The sequence below is a fragment of the Spinacia oleracea genome, chromosome 6, assembly GCF_020520425.1.
Source record: "Spinacia oleracea cultivar Varoflay chromosome 6, BTI_SOV_V1, whole genome shotgun sequence".
In the NCBI taxonomy this organism is placed as follows: Eukaryota; Viridiplantae; Streptophyta; class Magnoliopsida; order Caryophyllales; family Amaranthaceae; genus Spinacia; species Spinacia oleracea.
In genome coordinates, this window is record NC_079492.1 from 53,650,442 (window position 1) to 53,677,108 (window position 26,667).

Genomic DNA, 26,667 nt, shown 5'->3' on the forward strand with positions numbered 1-26,667 from the left:
TATTTGCAAATTAGCCTAGTTCTTTGAAACTTCCTATTCTATAGCTTTAGATTTTTAGAATGCCCAGGCCTCCTCCTTAGCCAATAAAGACACAAACAAATTTATTCTATTCCACACTTATTTCATGGGGAACAGTAAGGCTTCGTTTGGTACAACATTAGTAAAGGAAGAGAAGGGAAGGGAAAAGAAGGGAAGAGAAAGGAAAAGAAGAGAAAGGAAACTGAATTTATTTTCTGTTATTTGGTTTGATGGAAGGAAGTGAGGGGAAAATAAAGGAAAATCATTTGACAGCTTTTATTTTTCTCTTTCCTCCCGAATTCCCCCACTTATGGGAGGAAAGGAAATGGAAGATTTATTAATGATGTTTTCCTTCCTATTCCCTTCCCTTCCCTTCCCTTCCAATCAAATTCAATTTAATTTTTGCAACCAAACACATGAACCCATATTTTTTTTCCTTTCTCTTCTTTTCCTTCCGATTCCTTTCTACCAAACAAAGCCTAACACCAAGATTCGGCAATTGCTCTCCAGCCAAATTACTCCATACGATTGCCATCACAACATTTCTCTGAAAGCTATTTCTTCTCCTTTGCTCCATCAAACCCCCACGCTTTTGGTCTTTCTAGAAACTAACAATAAAGACTTACAGGTTGATCAGGATTTCTATCACACTAATTCAAGTTTTTATCAACATACAATTTGATTTGGGTGACTTATCATGCCAACCAAGGTCACTCAGGTGAATTTTGATCTAAAAATTGTTAATATACCAAGATAATAAGTATCAAACTAGATCAATAACAAGTCTATTTGACTAGAGTGAAATGAACAAGTAATTAGTAATTTTACTTCTTTCATTGATTGGCATGTGCCAAATATTGATTGCCAACTGTACGAAAATTCCTTCTTCTTTAATGTCCAAAAAGCGCTGTGAAAAGACATTACCGTAGACATTACCGGAGTGCAATAGGTATGAGTGAGTTTGTCCTTTCCTTATGTACTACTGTATAAATAAAAGGCTTTGTTTACGTTTTCTGTTCTTTTGAAAGGGCTGAATTTTGCACTACGGCTGTATTACATATTTCCTGTCAAAAGACTTTTATATTTCTCTTGGCTGAATGTTGCAGATGCCTATAAACATGAGCTAAAACCCGAGGAAGATTTTCAAAGAGCTCTAACTGTCAATGTGACCAAGAATTTAACCCATTGCTAGTCTTACATTATTCTGGAGAGTTCACAACAGAAATTAGAAATTGGATTCGGAGCTGCTTGTTTTGGTTACCGGAGAAAATCACTCTAGTTCTAGTTTCAGGGTAGCTAGTTTGAATAAATGACCAGAAACTTGTTTTTATTATGCATGATTCTTGGCAATGGCAGGTTATTACTATTAAAGCTTAATCTAGCTAAGCTCCAAGGTGAGGAATTGTTCGTAGTGGAGGTTCTCATGCACTCTCTTCTGTGCCTAATAATTCTGGGTGTACGTACGGTTGGCTATTCTGTTAAAGGCACCTAACGTCTTTTCATCCTGGAATGCACGTCCTGTCAAAGCTCATCTTCACGGCATCACGGTACTATTTTTATAATGCCATTATGCTGAGTATTTGGCATGGTAGATTATTACTAATTTGAGAGATTACTATTGCTGTTAAACACTTAGGAAAAGACCATTACAAATGGATACTATTTTGTAGCATGAATTTAATTGTTAGTTCAAATATGGTACACGATCTTCTCTTTACCTCCACCCCTTGGCCTCCCGCCCCCACCCACAAAGTCCTGACACTTCCATGTGCCGAGGCTTTCTTTTTATGTCAAGTACAGATGTACAGGAAGAGCACTTGATAAAGCTAGAAAAGCCTATACACATAATTTGTTCTTCTTAGTACCACAAATATCCAAGTACGACACTTGAACGCACACCCATGTCCTTGTGTGACACATTTACGTGAGTTCGAGTAACACGTCCTACATGTAAATATGTAAGCGATGAAAAAGAAACTAAAACTTAGGAGAAATCGAAAAATCAGTTCGAAAACTCAATCGTCAATTTGTCATTATGCAGTTGTCTTGAGAGGTCTGCACTAATGACACAAGCAGATGCCAAATGAATGCTAATACAAAGAGCTTTGAATTTTAAGGACATGTAGTTGCGCCTTCTAAGTTTTAACCCTTAATTAGAAAGTTACTTTTTCCTTCACCTAACCTTTTATTAAAGGTTCATAAGTATTCAATTCTTTATTCCAACAGAGAATGGTTATAGTATGGGTTCAACAACTATTCAACAATACAATGGATATAGTATGGGTTCTGTAAGTATAGTACAGATTCATAGAGTTTCCAAGGAACTTTTTTTGAAGGTAAGAAAATTCTCCTACGAAACCTAGATCGAGCTTATTCAACGTTATGCATGCATCTGCAATACGCCTTAGAGTAAATTTTTGTAGTTGTTAGTTATGGAGGGAAAGAAGTCTTAGAGATTTGCAGGGAGCTTCTCACCTTTGACAGTAGGTATAAATGTATAATAGAGGGAATAAAGCTCGACTCTAGTTCTTGCTTCAACTTTTTGTTACAAGTAGTCTTCTTTTACAGTAGCTCTTAGATACGAAAATTAACCGACGTATGTACGTTGGGTTAAGTATTTTGTTTGACTGACTTTATGCCTGTTATTCAGAACTAAGAGTGATCTTATTAAACCATCCAAAAGGCAAAAAAGGGGTAAAGATCTAAGTACTAATAAAGCATTCCTACGTATTCCATTGGCTTTTTAGGTCATATCTTTGCTAGCTTTTCTTGCTGCGTGACTGCTAGTTCCCTCATTTTATTAGGCCCAGCAAGATGTAATAAACCAGTGTAATTGGTAATGCTATCAACATTCCGAATATAACCCTGCATCCAAAATATTCAGAACATGTTATTAGCAACATTAAAATCTGACAAGGTTTTAAAATGTTAATCTCGTTTTAATTTAGGCCGTTCCATAATACTCTTACCTTTTCCATATTACCCTTGATGATATGTATATGTGTTGTAAACGATAATTATGGTACTTTATCTCAGTTTTTTAAATGCACATCCAAATCATATTAAATGTAACTTAGTACATAATTAAGAAACGGAGGGAGTAGTATGTAGTGTGCGTGTTATAATAGGAACAAGAGAAAGAGTGAGTACGCTGTACTAAGAATTTCAGGATGAACATTGTATTCTTTTGCAAAGACAAAGGGGACAATTCCCTGTGGTAGAGTAGCCTGAGAATAAAATTACCAAAAAGAATTGTCAGATTAACTAAATCGAACCAAAAAATCCATAGTTTTTGAACTGTCTCTCTAATTTATTTGGTTTATCTAATATTACCTGTACAATAGCGACTTTTAACAGGACCCCTCTCAACCCAACAGCAGCTGAAGCGGCTGCCATGATAGCAGGGCCTACGATGAACCTTACGGCTGCCGCATAGGCAGCCATTGCATTCCCACTAGCAATTATCCTTGGCTGCAATGCCATGAACAAACCTGCAAATTTGACATTTAACGATAAGTTTTTGGAGTTAAATTTTCCTTCTAATTGAAGTGATCTAGCCAAACATTGTGGGGATGTTTGGTATGACTTTTTTTGGGGCTGGAAACGGATTCAAGTAACCTTTTCCATTACTGGATGTTTGGTTAGAGGTATGAAGTAACAATTACCATTACCCGAGAGTAACCTATTCGTCCCCTTTGTTATTGGTCAAACCCTAGAGGTAACAGTTCCCTTTTAACATAGCCGCACAACTCCTCTCTTTTTCCTACGATTTTGGTTCGTTTTCAAGTGAATTTCCGTGTCTCTCACAAGTTGCAGGCGATTCATTAGTGTAAGTTTTCTCATCTTTCGTAATTATTTTCGATTTTATGCTTAATATTGTCGAGTTTATGCTTTATATTTTTTCGAATTTATGTTTTAGATTGACAAATTTCTGCTTAAATTGGCGAATGTGTGCTATAATTTAGGATTTTAGGGTTAAGATGCAAACTTCAATGGAATTATGTGTTCTAGGGTTAAGATGAAAAAGAGTTGAATTTGATCTCTGATTATGTGATTTTTTATCTAGATTCTTGTAATAGATCTGCTTCTTAGTTGTTTCCGATGAATTTTATTGCTTTATATTGGAATTACTTTGAATTAAGCAGGTTCTCGTCACTTTTTGCTTTGAAAAGCTGATTTTAACTGTTTTTTTGGAATAATTCTCCTTTTTCCCTGAAAAATATTGATTATTCAGTTATCACCATCCATCCTACTTTGGGAAATCATGTTATGTCGTTGGGTTGCAAATCTTGCAATATCAGATTACAGTAATTCATGGGTTGTCTTTGGTTATTGTTGTTGTGGTTGGTAATTGTTCGTGTATTGTAGTCATATGCTTATTATTATTGCTTCGCTTCTAGGTTCTTGAAATGGCACGTATAAGAAAGAAAGGAAGGGAAAATCAACTTCAAAAGTGTCCTACCTAATTGGGGCTTGAGAGCTGATCCGCACATTGAGTCAAGGATTAAGCATTGGTCGGAGAAGTACTCTGTAATGTCAGAGATGCTGTCTCTTTCTGGTTTTGAGTGGGATGCGGAAAAGAAAATGTTACAGGCAGAGAAAGTTGTGTTCGATGAATGGGAGAAGGTAAACTTACTTTCCTTTTCTTTACAAAATTAATACAGAAGCAACTGTCTGCCATATTTGTTTTGTTTGACTAAATCAGATACTCCCTCCGTCTATTTTTGTTTTTTACGTTTTCCTTTTTGGGTATTTCAAAATGTACTTTACATTTCCTTTTATATTATCACATAAATAACTTAGTATTCTATCAAAATTTGTGTCCAATTATTATTTTAACCAATCAAATTCATTGGGTCATTTAATCTCTCACACTTTTTCATTGGGACATTAAATTTTTTCTCATTTCCCAATATCAGAATTTTGATGAAAGTGAAAACATTATAAATAAACGTAATTTATCTCGTTTAAATAAAAAAATTGAGGGATTTCAATGCAAATTAATTATTCGTTAAAACGCGTGAAAAATACAAAAAGAGACGGAGGGAGTAATAGGTAATTCTTACTTGGTTTTAGTTTTCTGAGAGTCTGGTGTATGTTCCTTTCTATTTGTACATAAGCAATTTAAATTTTAAGCATACCCATATCATGCTTATTCCAAGTATACATTCTTTGATGTCTTACTGCAAGTACAAATGTATCCTGGAAAAACAGCATTCAACTCTGTGTATTGTCTGACAGAAAATTACATGCATCTGCTACAGAGTAGTAAATGTCGATAATTAGCATCAGTAGTTAGTCTAGTTACTATGGTTAGTGATAGAAATTACATACAGATGATAAATTCTAGCTCATTGATGGTTGTTAGAACTGATGACAGATCTTGTTGTAGTGTGGCAGTATCTAATATATCCTTGGAGTATATTAGAGGTGGCAGTATCTAATATATCCCTGGAGTATATTAGAGGTGTTGTATGTTAGATGTTGACCTATTCGAGTTAAGCGTACAGTGGCCACTCTATTTATCGAAAATCCGTTGCCAAATGTTTACTGTGGTTATAGTCATGATTTAAGAAACCTACCATTACAGTTGCAAACTATTTAACTATTATGAACAATTTTACTCCTTTTTTCCTTTTCTTTGTTTGGGAATTTTTTTAAAATTTTTACTTTTTTGTGATTAAATTTATGGTGATTTCTAGTGTAAATTTATGGTGATCAAGCCTACTGAAGCTTTATTATACAGTAGCTGTCTTTAAGTTTCATTAGTTTTCTTGCCTATGGTGTCCTCATAATGAACCCTTCTACTTCATCAACTCTAGTTTCATCCAGGATCTCGTAGTTGATATAAACTGATGTACTCTGATGATTTAGTTATACTTTATAACCTAACTAATCATGTGAATTTCTTATTTATCGTCAAAACAGAGTATCTTTCATTTCTTCAGTTTAACAGAAAATCAAAAGGCTGGTACATGTTCATATGTAAGCACAATATTCTGTTAGTTTTCATTGATGCTAACGATGCTCTTGTCTCTTGTTTTGATTATATTGTAGTCTCACAAAAAAGCAAAGGGCTGGGGTTATATGGCAAATGCATGGTTCAAAGCTGAAGAAAAGGAGCAAAAATGAACGATAAAGTGAATAAGGTGTTGGAAGAAGTTATGAAGTTAGATGAAATTTCTCCTTCTGAAACTTTGGAAGTTGCAAATATTCTCATGGCCAAAGAACACAAGCTTCGTACATTTTATCAAGTCCCACACAACTTGATGAAGCTATATGTTCTAGTCCCACACAAGCTTAGCTTTATTTAAGTAATTTTGTAAACTTGGAGTTTAGTCACCTGCTTGATTTCCTACCCAGACTGCTACGGAGGTGTTGTCTGATACATATTATTGTATATATATTTTGTAATTAGTTTATTTAATTACTGATTTAGCCTTGTAATACATACTGCTAATATCTGTCCTCTGCTATTGTTGCTTGTAAGTTATAACTGCTAATTTCCGATGGTATTTTATTTTTATTTTTATGATACTCCGTATTTTATTTTTTATGTTATGTTATACGGATTAATGGTTTTATACTAGGTTTCGTATTTCATGTTGTACATATATAGGGGATGTTTGTACAATACATAAGAGATTTCTTTCCTTATTACTCACTAAACATCAAGGAAAAAGTGCATAAGCAGATTTTTTTCCTTATTACTCACTAAACATCAAGTAAGGAAAAAGTGCATAAGCAATTGCTTTTCTAGGATATACTCCCTCTGTTTTCGAAATAATATGGACATTTTAGTTTTTCACGATTGCCATCGTAAATGTTTGGACATTAATATCTCTTTTTTTGTATTTGTAAAAATTATAAAAAAATAGTAGTTGATATTCCGAAATTACATATCCAGGCGAATCAAATAAGACCCCACATGACTATATTTTTTCTTTAGCCATAAATCACAAATGATAGTCAAATTGAAATTGTGAATAGTATCAAAAGTCAAAGTGTCTCAATTATTTCGAAACGGTAATGGTAATAGCTAACCTTATCATTTTCCCTTATTTATTTTCATTCAACTCCTTTTCCAACATTCATGCCAAATAGTCCATGCGTGTATTTATAATATTTTTCTTTTTCTTTTGATTTCAAGTAAGCTTGGCAATTGACACATGTGTGAAGAATTTGCCTATCATAATAGATGGACTTGATTAAATTGGCACTCCATTTTGAACTTGAGGCGGCAAATAAGTCATTCAAATCATGTTCAAGTTAACTTGACTTGATTAAAGTCAATTTAGGTTAGGTCATATATTTTTGATAATTTAATTATTATGATAAATTGTCAATATTTATTTTATACTCAGTTCGGATCGGTTAAATTTGTCTTCATCTGCCTCTTTACATGCAATTCAGATGTGGTTATGGATCAGTTTTACAGAGTAAATGTATAAAAAATGACTTAATTCCTCAAAGTACTACTTTATAAAGGAGAAGAAGCAAAATTTCTTACCAAGACTAAACATAGCCATCCCAAGCCCTGTATTAGAAAGAATTTTGATCGAATTCGCCACAATTACAGGCATTTCAACATGCCACCTGCAAAATTTCCCCCAAAACAAACACTATATTAAGCTTTTCACTTCACCGTCTTCACATAAACTATATACTTCTCATAACATTGAGGTATTTACACTTTCTATTTTAATTCATCCCAGATTAGGCCTTTTACACTTGTATTTTGCGAAAAATCCCACAACTATTTTAATACATCTCTTCCCAAAACCAAAAAGTTAAGGTATCACTCTCTCTCACATTCGATTAAAAAAAATACTCCATTATTTTCTATCAAATAACAACTCATTATCTCTTTTCATATCTACTTTTTTTTAATAAAATAATATTTGATAATCAAGCAACAACTTATCTCCTAAAACTTTGTGGTTTGATAAGTGTCAAAACTAATATGGGAAGAAGGGAGTACCAACTAGTACGAAATCAATATTACACACCTGAATGAGATTAAGGACCAAACAAGGCCAATAAGACTAGAGTAAGTGTTAGGATTCCTTATGAGTTTCCTCGAAACCATGACCAAAATCAACTTTGTCATTACAGTAGCTGGGGGCATAGCTGTGGGCTTGGATTCAGGCTGATCACTAATATTGGGTTGGACCTTGGCGGTTGATATTGAACATAGTTTTGACAACATTGGGCCTTCGACTTCTGGCCCGTTTTTACCGGGTTTGTTTCCAAGATCGAGTCCGTCCTTTCCATAATCTTCATAATCTACATCATGAGAAATCAAATTAACATGATATCGAAGCTAGTAAAAAGATAAAAGAATGTTGTTTAGTATCGATTGTTATCTCTCTCAAATTGCATGTACAAGCAAGTATCATTGACATATAAGATTCGTGTATTATTAACATATAAGATTCGTGTATTATGAAAATATAATCAAATTTACATATGGTCGTGAACTCTCACAAGAAGAGCAACAACTTATTTCTATTGATGTCAACATTCCCTATCCTATTGTATTTACTTGAAGAATTTCTCTAATGACTATAGTGTTAAAGTAGTTGATTGACTAACTAGATGCAACTCATAGTTCTTAGTCCTTAAATATCATGAGCAATTTATCTAGCAGGCACTAAAGATGGCCGTGGGCCTAGCCCACGAGCCGTAGGCCTAACCGGGCCGGGCCCAATCTAGGCCCACATTGTGTCGTACCGGGTCGAGCCGAAAAGTTCAAAACAAGGCCCAGGCCCGGCACGAGCCCACGGGATTTCATGCTAGGCGGGGCCGACCCGTCGTACCTAAGGCTAATTTTACAAAATTTAGCGTCCTTTGTCGTGACGGGTCGAGTCGTGCCGTGCCTTGTCGTACTTTTTCCAAAAAATTAAGGGCCAGGCCCGGCCCACGGGTTCGTACCCGTGTCGGGTAGGACTTTTTCGTGCTCGGGCCGGGCTTTTCGTGCCGGGTCGAGTCAGGCTTCGGACCGGCCCCACCCACAGCCATCTTCAGCAAGCAGTACTCCGAAAATAACTTTACTTGGTTCTCATATAGTACGTAGTTCTCCTAGTAGAGTAGTCGATTGTTAATTTGTTATATATATTATATATACTCCTAGTCCACACATTATTTTCTCAATATGCTGCTACAAAAACTGAAATTAAAATTGTGATTACCAAAAGGTCTTGCGCGCACAAGTTGTACAATAAATTTATTGTACACCAAGATAACTTTTACCATTTTTTCGTAACTTTAACCTAGTTTTGATTAACTTTTATATTAGTAAAAAAAGTTGATAGAAATGATTAAATGATTAATTTTATACATTATTAGTGGTTTTGAAGAAATATGTTTTTACTAAAATGAAAAAATTCATCACTAAAAAATAGATAACTTTTACATATATAATCTTAACTTTTAAACAATTTGAGTTAACTTTTACTCCAGTGTATAATATTTATTGTACACCCTTTGTAAATAAGAATTTGTGATTACACGGGTTGTACGATAAATATTGTACACCGAAGTTAAAGTTAATGTAAAATGCTTAAAAGTTACTCTTATATACGTAAAAGTTATCTATTTTTTACTGATAATTTTTTTTATTTTAATAAAAAATATTTCTTCAAAATCACTAATAATGTATAAAATTTATCATTTAGCCATTTAAAATATTTATCTATCAACTTATTTTTTAATAATATAAAAGTTAGAGAAAATTGGGTAAAAGTTAGAGAAAACTGGATAAAAGTTATATTGGTGTACAATAAATTTATTGTACACCTAGTGCATGCAAGACCTTTTGTTGAAAATATCAGATTTTCATTATAACCCCCTACCCAAAAAAAAAAAAAACACCCAAAACTCCCAAAAAACCATCCAGATTGATATACTATATACTACGTATGTACGTAGTAACAAAAAGAGAACGTAAAAACCAAAAGGAGTAAAATTTACAAGAATTCATCGTATGATATCCAATTTTGTTTTGCACGTACTTGACATGCAAAGCACAGCTTACAAGCAAGGAAAATTAAGTAGATGGAAGAAACTGTCACATACCTATAATACTTTTGATCTTCTGTCGACAAAGGAGTTTATATATATTGCCCCCCCCCCCCCCCCCCACCCCCCACACCCACACGGCCACACTCACACACCCCCCAAAGAGAAAGAGATAAAACGTTGTATTAGAGATTTCAATTACTTAGGACTTAAAAGATTAACAATTTTTTGTAAATAAAATATATATTTTAGAAGCTGAAACTCAAACGTTTCAATATCAGTCACTTTGTTCATCTTATATTTTATTTCAACTTTCTACCAAACACTCATAATTGTTTAAGGTGGACTTATATTATTTATTAGCACCTAATTATTTAAGTTGATTGAAAGTGCTTGCCAAACATAGCCTTAATATAAACCGTGCAAAAATTACATGTACAAAAAAACTAAAGAAAGCGACTACGATTAACATATAAGTTTAATGTACTATTAACATATAAGTTTAATGTACTATTTAGCCAATTTATTAGTTATGCTATAAAAACACAAACAAGTTTTTTGAAACGTTGAGTATGCTAGCTAATTAAATAATTAAAGTACATGCAATTAATTCCTATTTAATAATAAATTCTTTTTTAAAATTAAAAGAATAAAAGCAAACCTTTAGGGTTAGCATTCCCTCCATGTTCATGATCATACTCAACACTTCCTCTAAACGCATGCAAACTTTTTCCACCACTATTATCACCCTTATCATTCATCATCATCGTAACCGGCGTAGGCTCTTCGGCCAGCATGAAAATCCCGGCCGTTGTCGGGTTCGGGTAACCACCACCTTGGACACCACTAAACCTACTTGACCCAAATGAAGGAACCCTACCAACACCACATGCACCACTAGCTTTCTCCTCATCAAACCCATGCAAATTCCTAAAACTTGAAGCCCTAAAACTACCACCTTTTCTACTACCATTCACAAAAGAGTAAAAAGTATCACACTCATTAAAACTAGACACTCTCTTAGAAGAATTAACTGAATAAATCTCTACATTAGTCAAATTAGAAGGTCTAGGAGTTTGATCAGAGAAAACATCTGATCTTGAACTCGTTGATTTTCGAACTTTTACATGAAGTTTCCCATCTTCTCCAACTTGAGCTTCAGTCTCCAAAACTTCTCTCCCATCTAGTGATACTACATCAGAATCCACCTTAAATGATGTAATTAAATCAGAATTCTTAGGAAAGTTTTCTAAGATTAGTACTCTAGCACCCCTAAATTCGAATAAACACAACAATAGGGTGTACCAAATAATGCATTGTAACACAACAATCTGCACCATTAAACTTGCTGAAGAATCTCCATACATTCCTTTTAATAAAGGGATCCCCATAACAAGAGTGTTTGGAAGGGTTGAAAGAGAAAATAAGGTTATAGACAACTCGAGCGAGCCGCCAAAGCCACGGCCATAACCACCTACAGACGACCAGAGGAAGAGGCCGAATAAGACGACGAGTTTTTGGAGAGTATCTGCTGCAATGAAGCGGTAGTTCATAGTATAAGGGTTGTTGTTTGAGATGAAATGGAAAGAAAGAAGTGGGACTGCAAAAAGAGCAACAAATCTATTGATCCCTGAACATTGATCTGGTGAAAATATTTTCCACCATTTTATTGAACCATATGCAACAATCATTGCTACATAGAGAGGCACTACTTGTACTAGCACATTATACAAATCTTTCAAGGATATCATCTTTAACTAAAACAACTTTTTTGGATAAGGAGAAATGTAGCTAGCTAGACAATTTAGCTTGGGGATTGATATATCATATATAAAGGAGATCCTAAACTACCAAAACATGATATTTATATATATATATATATATATATATATATATATATATATATATATATATATAGCCTAGAATCAGATGGAAAAGAAAACTTTCAAGTGCATGGTTGAGTACGTGGAAACCAAGAAAAGTCATAATAAAAGCTCGTACGTATACATTGCATAAGGCTTCCGCTATTTAGCTCATGATTTTGGAGAAATGTTTAAATATACGCAGGCTGATCTTTATTTTTGTATAAAGGTTGTTTTCAATGTCCATTTCCGATTAAGTCAAAGATTCATTTGTTATTTTGTCTGTGGGATGTAATGGACTAAATCAAAATGGCTCTTAAAACCTCTTCGCTTCCTTTCCATGAAGTAGAATATGGTCTTCCCGTTATCTCTTTTGGGTCAATTGGAAACAACCTCTCGGCAATTATAGGGGTAAGGTTGCGTACAACCGACCCCCCTTACCCCGCTTCTTGCGGGAGCCTCTTTGAGACAATGGGGTAATGATAATGATAATGATGAAAGGTTGTTTTCAGGAATTGAACCAGTAAATTAGCGCCTAGTAGATGATAAGTAGACACTTGACCATCGTAGCTTTTCATACACGAATTTAAAGGAATGTTAATTATAATGTTGACCGGACAACAAATTTATGTACATATGTAAGGGTTGATGATGCAAGATCAATATTGCATGGGAATTGGGAAGCATAAGTTCTGAAATCATAGTAAAAACATAATTGAAACTTGGCAATTAAATGGAGGAAAACACCAACATTGTAAACACTTGTAATCAAAGTAGATGAAGAAACACTCAAATCTGTTACACTTGTGTCAAAGACGCTTCCATTGTTAGGGGAAAATTATACATTGTATTAATGAGTGAGTGCAGTGATTGCTTCAAGCTGCACAGACAAAGTTGCAGCCTTGCACATACGAGTATTATTATGTGTTGCAGATAAACCAAGCTGACCAATTTATCTTTGGCAAACTTCTATGTGTATTGCACGTGATATAGATGGCAAACTTCCAGGTATGTGGGCCTTGAATACCTTACTCTTTGACTAGTTTGCCACATAAGCATACATTTTCAGCTCAAAATTTTAAGATAGGTTTTGAATTTGAAAAAAAATTGATTTTTTTTAATTTTTTTTAAGAAGTACTAACTCCGTTTCAAAAAGACACTTACTATTTGCACGGACTCCGGTGCAATGTTTGACCGTTAATATATCATATTTTGTATGGCAAAAAATTATAAAAATTTGATATTTGTAAAATACATTTTGAGACAAATCTAACAAGATATCTTATGATAATTTTTTATAGATATAATAGTGAGAATTTAGGGTCAAAATTTTGGTTTTTTGGGCACATTTTTCAAAACGTAAAGAATTTTATGAAACGGAGCTAGTATGAAACTGCTTTTATGCATGCATAGTCATATTCTTCTTGAATAGGTATCTGCATATTTTTATACAAAAATGCACTTATTAGTCTAAAAAGCAGCATTTGCATGGGATAATTTGAGTATGTGATTTTCAGATACATAAACTGTCTTTTAATTTTACATGTGATTGCTTGTGAATTCTTTTGTTAAGCTTCTGTTTATGTGCATATGTTTCAACAACTTTTCTGGTATTAGGTACACTGTTTTGATGATTAGTAGTTTGAGTATAGCGGCAGGGAGTCTTAAATTCATAATCATAAAATACTCTTGTTAAGTTTATTTCTAAATGTTGTTAGTAACTTATAGTTGATGGTATTAGAAATAGGATGATTTCCTTTGCTTAAACTGAATCTCAATAAGCTTTGAGAGAAATATAGAGGGTTCAATGAACTGAAACAAATAAAGATTTTATTATTGAACTGAATAATGAATCATAACAGCATGTATATATATATATATATATATATATATATATATATATATATATATATATATATATATATATATATATATATATATATATTCTAGTGATGATGTGTTTTATTTAATGAGATTACTCTATATGTACACATCAACAACTAGGTGAACCTTATTACAAGAATGCAACTTAACTGAATGGCTAACTGATTTCGTAGATTTAAGGGAGGTTGTTAGAGCTGTAGGAGTTGGTTGAAGCTGATCATTATGAAAGCTTCAAGAAGTTTGCAATGCTGGTGGTTTAGGATGAGTAAAGGACACTGCTGCGCATTGCTATGTTGTTGTTGTGTAAGACAGAAGAAAGAATGAGATTGGCAGTAGTGATAGGAGAGTGTACACTAATACCCCCCCCAAACTTGGAATGGGGAAAACATTGATCATACCAAGTTTGGAAGAGAGAATCATGTGTTGTTGACTAGGGAGAACCTTAGTGAAGAGGTCATCCAGTTGATGCTTTGTAGGTAGATAACTTAGTTGAAGGAGGCCTTCTAGAACCTTAACTCTAGTGAAATGGCATTCAACTTCAATATGCTTAGTGCGTTCATGAAAAATGGGGTTCTTAGCAATGTGTAGAGAAGATTGGTTGTTACAGTGAAGCTGGACAGGTTGAAGACCTTTTATCCCCAATTCTTCAAGTAGTCTAAAAATCCAAGTAACTTCACTAGGAGCCTGTGAAAATTCCCTGTATTCTGCCTCAGAGGAACTTCGGGAAATGGTAGATTGTTTCTTAGACTTCCAGCTGATGGGAGAGTTACAAAGAAGAAGAATTTAACCAGTGACAGATCTTCTTGTTGAAGGACAAGCAGCCCAGTCAGAGTCTGAAAAATCTTGTAAGGAGAGTTGATATGTTGCCTTTAATAATATACCTTGACCAGTTGTATGATTAACATATCTAAGAGTATGAGTACGAGCAGCAATGTGAGAGAGTTTTGGAGAGTGCATGAACTGACCGAGGGAATGAACACCAAATGCTAGGTCAGGTCCTGTGTGAGTAAGGAAATTGAGCTTTCCAACATAGCATCTATAGAGGTCGGGATTGGAACAAGCTTCTCCTTCAGTAGGGAGTTTCAAATTTAAGGGAAATGGGATGACATCAGGTTTGGAAATATCAAGCTCACAATCATGGAGCATTTCCTTAGTGTATTTTCTCTGAGTGAGTATATATGATCCCTTCAGTGGTGTGACTGACTTCAATGCCAAGGAAATAGTTGAGAAGACCTAGATCTTTAATGCTGAAAGTTCGACGTAGATGAGCCTTTAAAGCATGAATTGTTTCCTCATTAGAACCTGTGATTATAATGTCATCAACATACACAACAACCACAATGATGTCAGAAGATTCATGCTTAATGAACAAAGAATAGTCATTCTTTTATTGTTTGTAGCCTTGGGATTTCAGCTTATCCAGAAGTCGAGCAAACCATTGCCTAGATGCATGTTTGAGGCCATATAAGGACTTAGTGAGTTTGCAAACATGACCAGCAGGAGCATCAACACCCTCAGGGACCTTCATATAAACTTCTTCATCTAGGTTCCCATGTAGAAAAATATTTATTAATGTCCAATTGGAACAATTTTCAGTTCCTACTGGCAGCAAGAGATATTTTTTAAGACATCCAACAATTGACATTTTTACAACAGAAGAGAAAGTTTCATGGTAGTCAATACCATATTTCTGTGTGAAATCCTTGGAAACTAATATGGCTTTATATCGTTCTATAGATCCATCAGCATTCTTTTTAATCCTAAAAACTCATTTGCAACCATGATTGTTATTCAACGCTGTAATCTCAGGTATGATTGTTATTCAAAGCTGTAATCTCTTTTTCCATAACAACTAGCCAATTGTTGTCCCTATCAGCTTCTTTGTAAGAAGTTGGTTCATTGTGGTCCATATGAGCAGAAATAAGGACCTTTTGGTGCTCAGAAAGGCTGTTATAGGAGACTAGATTGCACCTATGTATGACATGATTAGCACAAACAAAGTCATTGAGGTGGGGATGAGGTTTAGATAGCCTAGTTGATCTTCTGTGAAGAGTTGCAGTAGGTACTATAGTTAAAACAGGAGGAGATTCTGGTGTAGGGTGTGTAAGAGGTGTAGAGAGAATAGAAGAAAAAGTAGGAGGCAATGAATTAGGGGAAACTGAGGTAGTAATGTGGCTTGATGTAACAGATGGGGAGTCAGAAGTTTCAGATGGATATTCAGAAAGATTGTGTGAGTTAGAGGTATTTAGAAAAAGAGGAATGGATGAGGAATCTGGAAAAGATGTGATGGTAAGGAAAAATTGAGTAGAATATGTTGATTTTGGGATAGGAGAATAATGAAAAGGAAAGTGTTATTCATAACAAATGACATCTCTGGAAACAATCAATTTGTTGGTGTCTAGGTTTAGCATTTTTTAAGGCTTTTGGTTAGGTGGATAACCAAGGAAAACACAAGGATATTCCCTTGGATCAAACTTGGATCAGTGAACTTTTGAGGTTGTAATGTAGCACAAGCATCCAAAATTCCTTAAATGAGAAAGGTCAGGTTTATTTTTAAATAGCCTTTCATAGGGAGTGCTGAAGTTAATGATTTTCAATGGCATTCTGTTAATCAAATATGTGGCAATAAGAACACAATGACTCCAATATTTTTCAGGCAGTTTAGATTGAAAAGCCAGCGCCCTGTCAGTTTCAAGAAGATACCTGTGTTTTCTTTCCACCACACCATTTTGTGGAGGTGTGTGGCTGCAAGTCTTCTGGTTCAAAATTCTTTTATTAATGAATAGTTCCTTCATTGCTCCCTCTTTGAGATCAGGAGCATTGTCTGATCTAACACTCTTGAATGACAGTTCAAACAGAGATTTAACATAGATAAGAAATTGAGTCATGATTGTCGCCGAATGTGTTTTATTTCTCATAAAAACGTGTCCAAGTCATTCGAGTGTAATCATCAGCAATAGTAAGGAACTGATTACACTTAGATGAGTCCAATACAGAATATGGTCCCCATACATCAATAATGTAACAATTCGAAAGACTTAGTTGTCTTAATACAACTAGTTGGAAAAGGGAATCTAGTCTGTTTGGCTAAGGGACATATCTGACAAAAAGATTCAGCTAGACAACCTTGTACATCTACACCTTGTAGGTTCTTTACTTTACCAAATGACATGTGTCATAGTCTTAAAGGCCATAATTTGGCTTCTTGAACTACAGTTGAGCTAGTGGTAGACATAGCATACTTATTGGATCCTAGATTGATATTTGAACTCAAAAATCCTTCATCTAGACTGTATAAGCCTTTCTCCAGCTTACCAAGCAAAATATGCTTGTTCCCGGAATGATCCTGAATAAAACACTCACCATTTGTAAATGAAATTGAGCAATTTGCATCACAACACAACTTGGAGATAGAAACCAGATTGAACTTAAACCCCGGAAAAATGAAGTACATTCTTGAGTATAATTCCTCCATCCAGATTTATAAGACCTTTATGTTTTACTTGTAGTCAGTGCCATCAGATATAGTAATGGTGTGTTTGCCATCATTTACAAGTTCAAAGGTTTTGAACAAAGACAAATTTGAACACATATGGTCACTTGCTCCACTATCTAGGATCCATTTGTTGTTAATACTAGACATAAGACATAATGTACCTTGAGGTTGGTAGCTGGTTGCTAGTCCAAGAGAGTGTGAGCCAGAGTTTTCTGCTTGGTTAGCAACTTGTTGAGTGTGAAAACATTTCATTAATTGACTATACTGTCCCTCAGTGAAAGGGGCATGAACAACACCAGATCCATCTTCTTCTTGAGTTTCTTTAGGAGTGTACTCATCCAACCGAGCTGCTGCTGCTATTCTCTTACCCTTTCCTTTGAAATCCTCCGGATAACCATGTAGTTTCCAACATTTGTCAATAGTATTATTCTTCATCTTGCAATGCCCCACAAAATAGATTGTTTCTATTACTGTTATTGGAATTTCTGTATTGATTCCCAGCGCCTCACTACTACAAAAATAGGCAAAGAGACCCGTCCAAATATGCCTAAGAGACCTCCTCTGGACAAGTCTCTATCTCAAATGTCTCTTTGATAAAGAGACCCCCTTATTAGAGGAGGTTTCTTATAAATAAAGAAGAGACATTTATTAGAGAAATAGTAACTCAAAAAATAATTTAATAGATAAAGAGATTCATCATTAAAGAAATTGGGTCTCTTGATTTCTTTGTTAAATCAATTCAGACCCCATATTAAATAAAGGGGGTCTCTTTCACATTTTTATACTTTTTTCATACAAAAAAGGAAGAGATCTATTTTTACAGATAACAGGTCTCTTATCATATTTTTTTAAAGCAATAATAATAATTTAATACGCACTCCGATAACAGCCATCAAAAACAAAATTTTGATACTCCCTCCGTATTTATTTAAGGGATACACTTGGCCGGGCACGGGTATTAAGAAGAAGAATTGTATGAAATGAAGTAATAAAACAAGTGGGATTGGGGTAGATATTTTAATAAGTAAAACAAGTGGGCACCATGTCATTTTAGAGTGGAGGGGGGTGAGGGATAGTTCTGAAATTATTTGTTTAACATGGGACATAAAATATATTAGATAGATTATTATTTTCATATGATACTACTAACGTAATTTAAGCCCGTGCAATGCACGGGTTAATTTATATTGTGTTGTATTATATGATTTTACTAATAAATTTTTTGATTGGATTCAGATCATATTCAAATATATAAACACCTCAATATCTAATACGGAGTGTGACTTGAGATATTAACTCATACATGTTGAAATTATTAATTTGATTACTATACATTGTCAAAATTGGATGGTCAAACTGTATTCTGAATTTAGGCAAAAGATCAGATGATGAGAATACTCGAGTCTCACACCAAGATACATACTCAATTACCTATGCCCGAGATAAGTACCAAAGTTATTTAACTGCAATTTTGCAACCAAAGGTATTGAGAAGGAATAAAATTCATACAGGAGTTAGTGAAGGCCTAATTTAATTAATGGATACAGAGTATCTTATACAAAGTACTTCGATACCATACCAATACGCATTAATACTTTTAGTGATTTATGGAATGAATTCAACTACCAAGATAAGAGTCATTACAACCCATTGGATAGTATCAATAGTAGTAGACAATTGTGTTTTTAAAAAGATTTTATGATTTTTAATTCTAATTTATCTTTTAGTTAAAGTTCTTTTTAGTAATCCATAAGATCGATCATTAATAAATCCTATTTTCTATCCAAAATCAAACACTGCTAATTTCTTTTTGATGTGGGCTTGGATATCTCCACAACAAGGCCCAAGGGCTGAATGGTGAGTACATCCCACCTCCAGGTGACCCATGGGTCCAAGGCCTGGAAGATGGCTCAAGCCTACATACTTAAACAATAAAAGAACAATGTCTTTATCAAAAGCCTATTTTCTTTGTGGCCATGCCCAAATTGCAAAGGGTCCATCCATTTTTACCCCTGGGCACGTGTCTTAAATCCCAAGTAGGCAACACATCTTGCAGCTAGCGTTGTGGGATCAATTCCCAAGAAACCCAAGCCCTATGAATAGCTCAGATCCCAAGGTAAGGGGGGCAATCAATTCATTCCCACCAACTTTAAACTATCTTTGCTCTGCCTTCTCTGTAAAATTAATTCTCTCTCTAGCCTATACTTACTTAGGCATCGGAGGGAATATTCCTACGGGAATATTATTGTTTTGCAGGTTGCCAGAGATTCGTGCCGGCTCATACTTGATACCTCCGAGGAACGCGTGACACGTCATCACCGTAAAAGATCCCACAATATTTGGTGCCGTCTGTGGGGAGGTATAGTATCATGGACGAACAACAATCTGAGGAAAGCGCGGAAGGAGCACGGTCTGCTATCAACAATGGGCAGCTCCTGTTAGAAGCAAGGGTAACATGCATTTTGACGCCTCAATTAGCCGTCCAGCTTCCGCGAGATCCCTGAGGCACCTGTTGAATGGTCTCCATCAGAACATCACTGATGAATGGCAAGAAGGATTTCAGCACGTCCTCCAAGAAGAAATCACCAGATCCTTCGGCGAAGCCAACCCAGTGCAGGGAAGCGGCAGAGCGGTGGAGCCAGTAGCAAATGGTCGCGGCCCACCCAGGGAAAGACGGCCTCTGAAGGAAGAAAGTCTCCATGTAAGAGAAGAGCGTCCGGGATGGCGGACCAGCCTACCACCACGACGGCCAACTTGCAAGCCTCAAGATCGTCATTTCACAAGTAGGCCCTCCATCATAACCCCTAGAAGGCGGCACGCAAACCTCACCCGGAAAGATATTGGCCGAGGCAATGAAGTAAGAAGGAAACGGAAGAAGCCGTCAACGGGAAACCTGTTTGTATACAACACGGCTCTTGAAGACATTCTCCTAGCCAAGGGATAGAATCTGGGAATAGAACAGTGGTCCCCCAAACGGCCGACTGCATCGAAACAGAAGGCCCCATTCTGTTCCTTTCACAAAGAGGAGGGGCACGACACCCAAAGCTGTTGGATGCTGAGAAAGATATTGGTTGGCTACGTGGCTAAAGGATACCTACGTCAGTACCTCTGTTTGATGGGTGCAAATGAAGCCAACAAGAAAACAAGCGAGGAGTCGGGTGCCTCCCCCATCTCTGACAACAACAGCAGTTATTCAGACGAAGGGTTCGTAGCAGTGATATCAGGAGGGATGGCGGCAGGAGCACCGTCTAGAGAAGGACGGAAAACAAGTTCGTCTCATCTCTGCACTAAGAAAATGGATTTATCCCCTGTGGAAATTTCCAAAGACGATTACCGCGAGACAACAGCACCATATGATGATGATCCTTTGGTTCTGGAAATTAGAGTGGCCAATCTCAGGGTGAAAAGAGTGCTGGTAGACACAGGGAGCTCGTCCGACATAATCAGTTTGCAATGCCTAAAGAAATTGAAGCATGACCCTGAAACGATAGAAAAAGTGTTTAGGCCCCTTGTAGGTTTTGGGGGAAGTGTCGTCCGCCCCATTGGCTCCATCCTGCTTCCCGTCTCCATTGGCACCCCTCCAGTAACTAAAGAAGGTGTCGTCCGATTTACGATTGTAGCAAGCCTCACCTCTTTCAATATCATACTTGGCCGTCCAGCACCCAATGACCTAAAAGCAGTAATTGTCCCCCATTTACTGCTAGTTAAATTTGTGGGAAGCAATGGTCGCATTGGAGCCCTCTACGGAAACCAACAACTGGCCAGAGATTGCTACCTATCTACGTTGGAACCGGCAGTCTGGGGAGCTTCTCCGAAGAAGAGCGAACAGTTGAAACCACTGAAAAGCAAGCGAAAACTCAAAGAAACACATATGGCTCATAGTGCGAACAGGCGACCTGAGCCAGTGGGAGCACACTATGATATAGTCCTGGACCTAAAGGATCTATCTCGAACTGTTCCTATTGGAATCCCGCCTGACGATCCCATGGCAGCAGCACTGGTGCAACTGCTAAGAGAATACAAAGAAATATTCGCCTTCACAGTAGAAGAAATGCCAGGCATTGATCCAGCAGTAGACGTGCACAAATTGAATGTAGATAGTGCCATGAAACCAGTACGACAGAAGAAAAGGAATCATGGGGAGGCAAGAAACTTAGCCGCCGCCGAGGTGCAAAAATTGATGGACGCGGGCTTTATACGCCCATGTCAGTACCCGAATTGGGTGGCCAATGTAGTACTAGTGCCCAAGCCCAACGGGACGTGGAGAATGTGCGTCGATTATACAGATTTAAACAAAGCCTGCCCCAAAGAGCTTTGCATTACCAAAGATAGATCGCCTCGTCGATTCAACGGCAGGGCATGCTATGATGAGCTTTATGGACGCCTACTCTGGATTTCATCAGATTCCCTTATGGCCTGAAGATCAGGAGAAGACATCGTTTGTCACAGAGCAGGGTCTTTACTGTTACAAGGTGATGCCGTTCGGCCTAAAAAATGCACCAGCCACCTTCCAACGCTTAGTGAACACAATTTTTGCAAAACAGCTTGGAAGGAACATAGAAGCCTATATTGATGACATGATTGTAAAAAGCAGACAATGGACTGACCACCTCGGCGACTTGCGGGAGACCTTCGAGACCCTTAGGGCATACCAAATGAGGCTCAATCCAAAGAAATGCATTTTCTGAGTCACTTCTGGCAAGTTTCTCGGTTTTCTAATTGACGAAGGGGCATTGAGGCCAATCCTGACAAAGTACAAGCAGTCATCACTATGACGTCCCCAAAGACAGTTAAAGAGGTGCAACGCCTGACTGGTTGTCTTGCCGCCTTAGGACGATTTTTGTCCAGAGCTGGAGATAAGTGTCATTACTTCTTCAGCACCATAAAAAAGGGGACCCAGTTCGAATGGACGCCACGGGCAGAAGCCGCTTTCCTTCGTTTGAAGGAGCATCTGCACACTCTGCCGCGCCTAGTCAGCCCTCTCCAAGGGGAGGTTCTATGCCTCTATCTTGCCATCTCAGACTACGCTCTAAGCGCTGTCTTACTTACAGAGAGGGATGGAGTACAGTTACCCGTCTACTTCATCAGCCACATGCTACAGAACGCCGAGCTTAAGTACCCAACTATTGAAAAATTTGGGTTAGCCCTGTTCTTGGCTAGCAAGAAGCTTCACCCTTACTTCTTGGCCCATCGGCTGATAGTGTACACAGATCAACCTCTGAAACGGCCATTTACCAATCTGGAGGCGTCCGGGAGAATGCTCAATTGGGCAATCGAACTCAATGCATTCGACATTTCATATGAACCTCGGAAGGCAATAAAGGGGCAGGCCTTTGCTGACTTTATTGTGGAAATGACTAGGCCAGCCCACTTGAAAAATGACAAGACACAATGGGTAGTCCGTGTGGACGGGTCCGCCACCCAAAATGGATGTGGAGCCGGCATCATTTGCGAATCACCAGAGGGGGATGTCTATGAGTATGCAATGCGCTTCAACTTTCAGGCGTCAAACAATGAAGCTGAGTACGAGGCTTTACTATGTGGAATTTAAATGGGCAAAGCAGCAGGAGCAGAAGAAGTCTTGGTCCTATCTGACTCACAGCTAATTGTCAGCCAAGTAAAGGGAGAATACGAAGCAAAGGACGACACCATGATGAGATATGGAAAAAGTCCGCCAAGAAATACAACAGCTGACTAGCTTCGAAATACAACATATACCGCGGTCTAAAAACAGCAAGGCAGACGCCCAGCTCTGCGTCTTGCGACACCCCGCGTCATGTATTTTGGGAGGTGAAGCAGACCAAGAGCATTGATGTCGCGAGGACGGCCATCCTAGACCGGACGACCACCTGGATGGACGATATAGTCAATTTTAAAATGAATGGAGTACTCCCTGAAGATCCCAAGCAGGCAGAAAGATTGCAAAAGAAATGCATCTGGTTTGAGATATGGAATGGGACTTTATACAAATCTCACGACCTCTTCTCCGTTGCGTAACCCCAGAAAAGGGGCACGAAGTACTGGAAGATCTGCATCAGGGACTATGCAGCTCTCACATAGGGGGGGAGGGCCTTGGCAGAGAAAGCTCTAAGAACTGGGTATTATTGGCCCACTCTCAAAGAAGACGCCCTTGACTTGGTTAAGAGATGTGATAAATGTCAACGGTTTGCTCATCTAATTCGACGACTAGCTCAGAAGCTAACACCCATCACAAGCCCCATACCATTTGCCAAATGGGGGATGGACTTACTAGGTCCTTACACGACGACCCCAGGAGGAGTGCGCTATGTGATAGTTGCTGTCGACTATTTCACCAAATGGGTAGAAGCTGAAGCTCTGAAAAACACAAAGGCACAGGACGTGAGAGCCTTCATCTGGAAAAACATCATTACAAGATTCGGTGTGCCTCAATCTATTTAATGGTATTAAATACTCCATCTATGGATATTCGGAATCGACGGATCTTGGTTTCAGTGGGAGCTGAGATCGTCACAAGCAAGAAATGAATACTCCGGAAACGATGATATTGCCGGAAACGGAAATATGGATCGTATCAGAAATATTGCCGGAAACGGAAATATTGTCAGAATCGGAAAATAATTCCGGAAACGGAAATATTAAATATTTGTTCGAAACGGAAATTAATCCCGGAATCGGAAATATTAAATATTGTTCGTATCAGAAATGAATTCCGGAATCGGGAATTTAATCGGAAGCGTATCGTATGAATTAGCATTGGACGAGGATCGCTAGACGAAGGCCCAGCACGAAGCCAGGCCGTCGCCCAGCAAGCCACACGCATCACCAACACACGCCAAGCCTCAACCAGGCCCAGCGCAAGCCAGGCCCAGCCAAGGCCTTGGGCGCGCGCGCGGACACAGGCAGCGGGCATGGGCCGAGGCGATGTGCGCTCAGCGTGGGCCGCAAGGCCTGCGCGGGTGTACGGTGCTCGTGCGATGCTCGTGTGCGAATCCTAAAGCTATCGGGATTCGATAAAAGATTAAATCCTAAACCTATTAGATAAAGTTTATTTAATAGAGTCCTAGCAGGATTTTAATTAAACTAATTAGTATCCTAATAGGATTATGATTCCTTTTCCATACCTCTATAAATAGGAGCCTAGGGTCATAATTTATAGATACAATTGAAGTATTCTAAAGGTAAGATTTTGAAGAAAAAATCAGCCACTCTCTTGCCCCTAATCAGCCGAAATCTATACTACCTTAAGGGTGATTCTAGTTGGTCAAGCTTAAGGCGGATCCGGACGTGCTGTGGACTATCTACGGAGGGACGAAACATGGAGTCCTAAAGACTTGTTCTTGTTCGGTTCGGGCGCAGCTAGGGAGGGCACGCAACAAAGTGTATGCATATAAACTATGCTAAATGATTATGTGTAAATAATATGCTTTCCTGGCTTTATGGTTTTTCCGCATGATTTATGTTTTGTCATATGTATCATAACCCATCAGGACTTACTAGGTCCTTACACGACGACCCCAGGAGGAGTGCGCTATGTGATAGTTGCTGTCGACTATTTCACCAAATGGGTAGAAGCTGAAGCTATGAAAAACAAAAAGGCACAGGACGTGAGAGCCTTCATTTGGAAAAACATTATTACAAGATTCGGTGTGCCTCAATCTATTGTCTTTGATAGTGGGCCACAATTCAAGACACCCAAGTTGAAAAGCTGGTTAGCTGATCATGGCATCACGACATTCTTTGCATCAGTTGGCCGCCCTCAATCAAACGGACAGGTGGAAGCATTCAACAAAATCATCTCTGAAGGGATGAAAAAGAAGCTTGATGAAGCAAAAGGGTTGTGGGCCGACGAGTTACCCAATGTTTTATGGTCTATACGGACAACGGCAAAAAACTCCACAGGAGAAACACCATTCTTATTAGCATATGGAGCTGAAGCCGTCCTACCAATAGAAATGTGTGAACCAACTCTACGCGTCATGTTATTTGATGAAAATGCCAATTGGGAAATGATGAAGGCGGCCTTGGATTTCCTACCAGAAACCAGAGGGAACGCAGCTCTACGTCAGCAACTATACAAACTCCGAATGACTAGAGAGTACAACAAAAGGGTCTCCAGAAGAATCTTAAAGGTTGGAGATTTTGTGCTAAGGAAGATGGAAGTCGTTGGACGTGCTAATGAATAAGGGAAACTCACCCCTACCTGGGAAGGTACATACGAGATCTATGAGGAAGTTCGTGACGGAACCTACCAGATCCAAGACATGCAGGGGCGTCCCATTTTACGTACCTGGAATGCGGACAACTTGAAGAAATACTTTTTCTAAAATTGACATCTATGTTTTCTTTCTTAATGAATGAACATTTTGTAAGAATGAAGACGTCCACACTATAGACGCATCATGTAGCACGACTTAATGAATTTTAAATGAAAAATCTCCCTGCAAGCCGGCCTTGCTAGGAAATCTTTATTTTTGTCAAATACGTTATCCAATCTCCTAAAAAGGCCCAGACAATAACATTCTCTTAAGAATTAAAGACTAGTCGTTTAAAGGCCTAAGAAGTGGCCCAGATTAGCACCCTCACTAGGCTGATCACCTAGAACACAAGGGATACACATTTTTCAGCAGCTATATGAAGTAGCTAAAGACCTTGGCAATAAAGACCAAGGAAAATAATTTCCATCCCTATTTAGGGGAGACGGCTATAAATGTTAAACTGACCAACATCATAATAATAAACAGGAACGACAAATAATATAAAACAAAGAATAAAAACGTTCAAAGACGCCTAGTCATTCCAATAAGTTAGTCATAATTACAAATTATGCACATAGCGCCATTAAGCGAGGCGTCGCAGAAAAAAAAAATCCCAAAATAAATACAAGGCCCCTATAATGCCTCATTCATCATCATCGCCGGGAACAAATTCAGGAGGAGGACGTCCTTCTTTCAGGGCTTTCTCCACCTCCACCTGATAATCTATGAACTTCTCGAACCAGCTGAAGGGGCGCATACTAGCGAACTCTGAATTCCAAGCCAGTTCAATGCCTCCTCGGATCGACCTCTCGCCCAGCACGACAGACTAGCTACGCACCTCCTTGGACTTAGCCACTTCCTTACGAGCCGCCTCCAGCTGTGACTCCAATTCCTTAAACTTGGCGTCAAGACGAGAAAGCTCAGCCTCTTTCTCTTTTGTCTTCTCAGATAGATCATTTATCTCTTGGAAGTTCCGGTCAATCTATTCAAGACGCTGCTTGTTTTCAGCACGTTGAGAAACCAGGGACTTGGTCAGCGCATTGATCTCCTCCTTCCTGTTGAGACGAAGCTCCTCTAGCCCAGCAAAATGCTGATCGCCGCATTGACTAGCAAGAAGGCGGTGTCTATCCTCTTCATGCACCAGGGAAGT

General features: G+C 37.8%; 3 protein-coding genes and 1 long non-coding RNA gene across 4 annotated transcripts; 3 read left to right on the top strand and 1 right to left on the bottom strand.

The window, feature by feature from the left end:
• Nucleotides 1-2,661: 2,661 nt before the first annotated feature.
• LOC110797572 (probable auxin efflux carrier component 1b) lies at nucleotides 2,662-11,828 on the bottom strand. The gene is made up of 6 exons (XM_056833178.1): nucleotides 10,700-11,828; nucleotides 8,028-8,304; nucleotides 7,529-7,614; nucleotides 3,352-3,509; nucleotides 3,169-3,245; nucleotides 2,662-2,883 (listed from the first exon to the last, which is right to left on the bottom strand). Exons 1-6 carry the CDS (start codon nucleotides 11,787-11,789, stop codon nucleotides 2,811-2,813), a joined length of 1,761 nt encoding a protein of 586 aa, XP_056689156.1. The 5' UTR covers nucleotides 11,790-11,828; the 3' UTR covers nucleotides 2,662-2,810.
• On the top strand, nucleotides 3,381-6,574 carry LOC110797573 (uncharacterized). Its single transcript, XR_002535870.2, has 3 exons — nucleotides 3,381-3,847; nucleotides 4,419-4,644; nucleotides 6,076-6,574. It is a non-coding gene; the product is annotated as an uncharacterized lncRNA (long non-coding RNA).
• An 8,504-nt stretch (nucleotides 11,829-20,332) lies between the features above and the next one.
• LOC130463154 (uncharacterized) lies at nucleotides 20,333-21,968 on the top strand. The gene is made up of 2 exons (XM_056832201.1): nucleotides 20,333-21,511; nucleotides 21,684-21,968. The coding sequence occupies exons 1-2, from the start codon at nucleotides 20,333-20,335 to the stop codon at nucleotides 21,966-21,968; spliced, it is 1,464 nt and encodes a 487-aa protein (XP_056688179.1).
• Nucleotides 21,969-25,067: 3,099 nt separating this feature from the next.
• Nucleotides 25,068-25,445, top strand: LOC130463155 (uncharacterized). The gene has a single exon (XM_056832202.1). The coding sequence runs from the start codon at nucleotides 25,068-25,070 to the stop codon at nucleotides 25,443-25,445; it is 378 nt and encodes a 125-aa protein (XP_056688180.1).
• The last annotated feature ends 1,222 nt before the right edge of the window (nucleotides 25,446-26,667 follow it).

Bases quoted from the DNA above. Each gene is read 5' to 3' on its own strand.
- LOC110797572 (XM_056833178.1), bottom strand. From the start codon at position 11,789: ATGATATCCTTGAAAGATTTGTATAATGTGCTAGTACAAGTAGTGCCT. The intron at 7,615-8,027 runs GTGTGTAATATT...GAAATTTTGCAG, and splicing joins TGGTCCTTAATCTCATTCAG to GTGGCATGTTGAAATGCCTG. The intron at 2,884-3,168 runs GTACTCACTCTT...TTTTGGATGCAG, and splicing joins CCTGAAATTCTTAGTACAGC to GGTTATATTCGGAATGTTGA.
- LOC130463155 (XM_056832202.1), top strand. From the start codon at position 25,068: ATGAAAAAGAAGCTTGATGAAGCAAAAGGGTTGTGGGCCGACGAGTTA.
- LOC130463154 (XM_056832201.1), top strand. From the start codon at position 20,333: ATGCTGAGAAAGATATTGGTTGGCTACGTGGCTAAAGGATACCTACGT. The intron at 21,512-21,683 runs GTAGTACTAGTG...GGATTTCATCAG, and splicing joins ACCCGAATTGGGTGGCCAAT to ATTCCCTTATGGCCTGAAGA.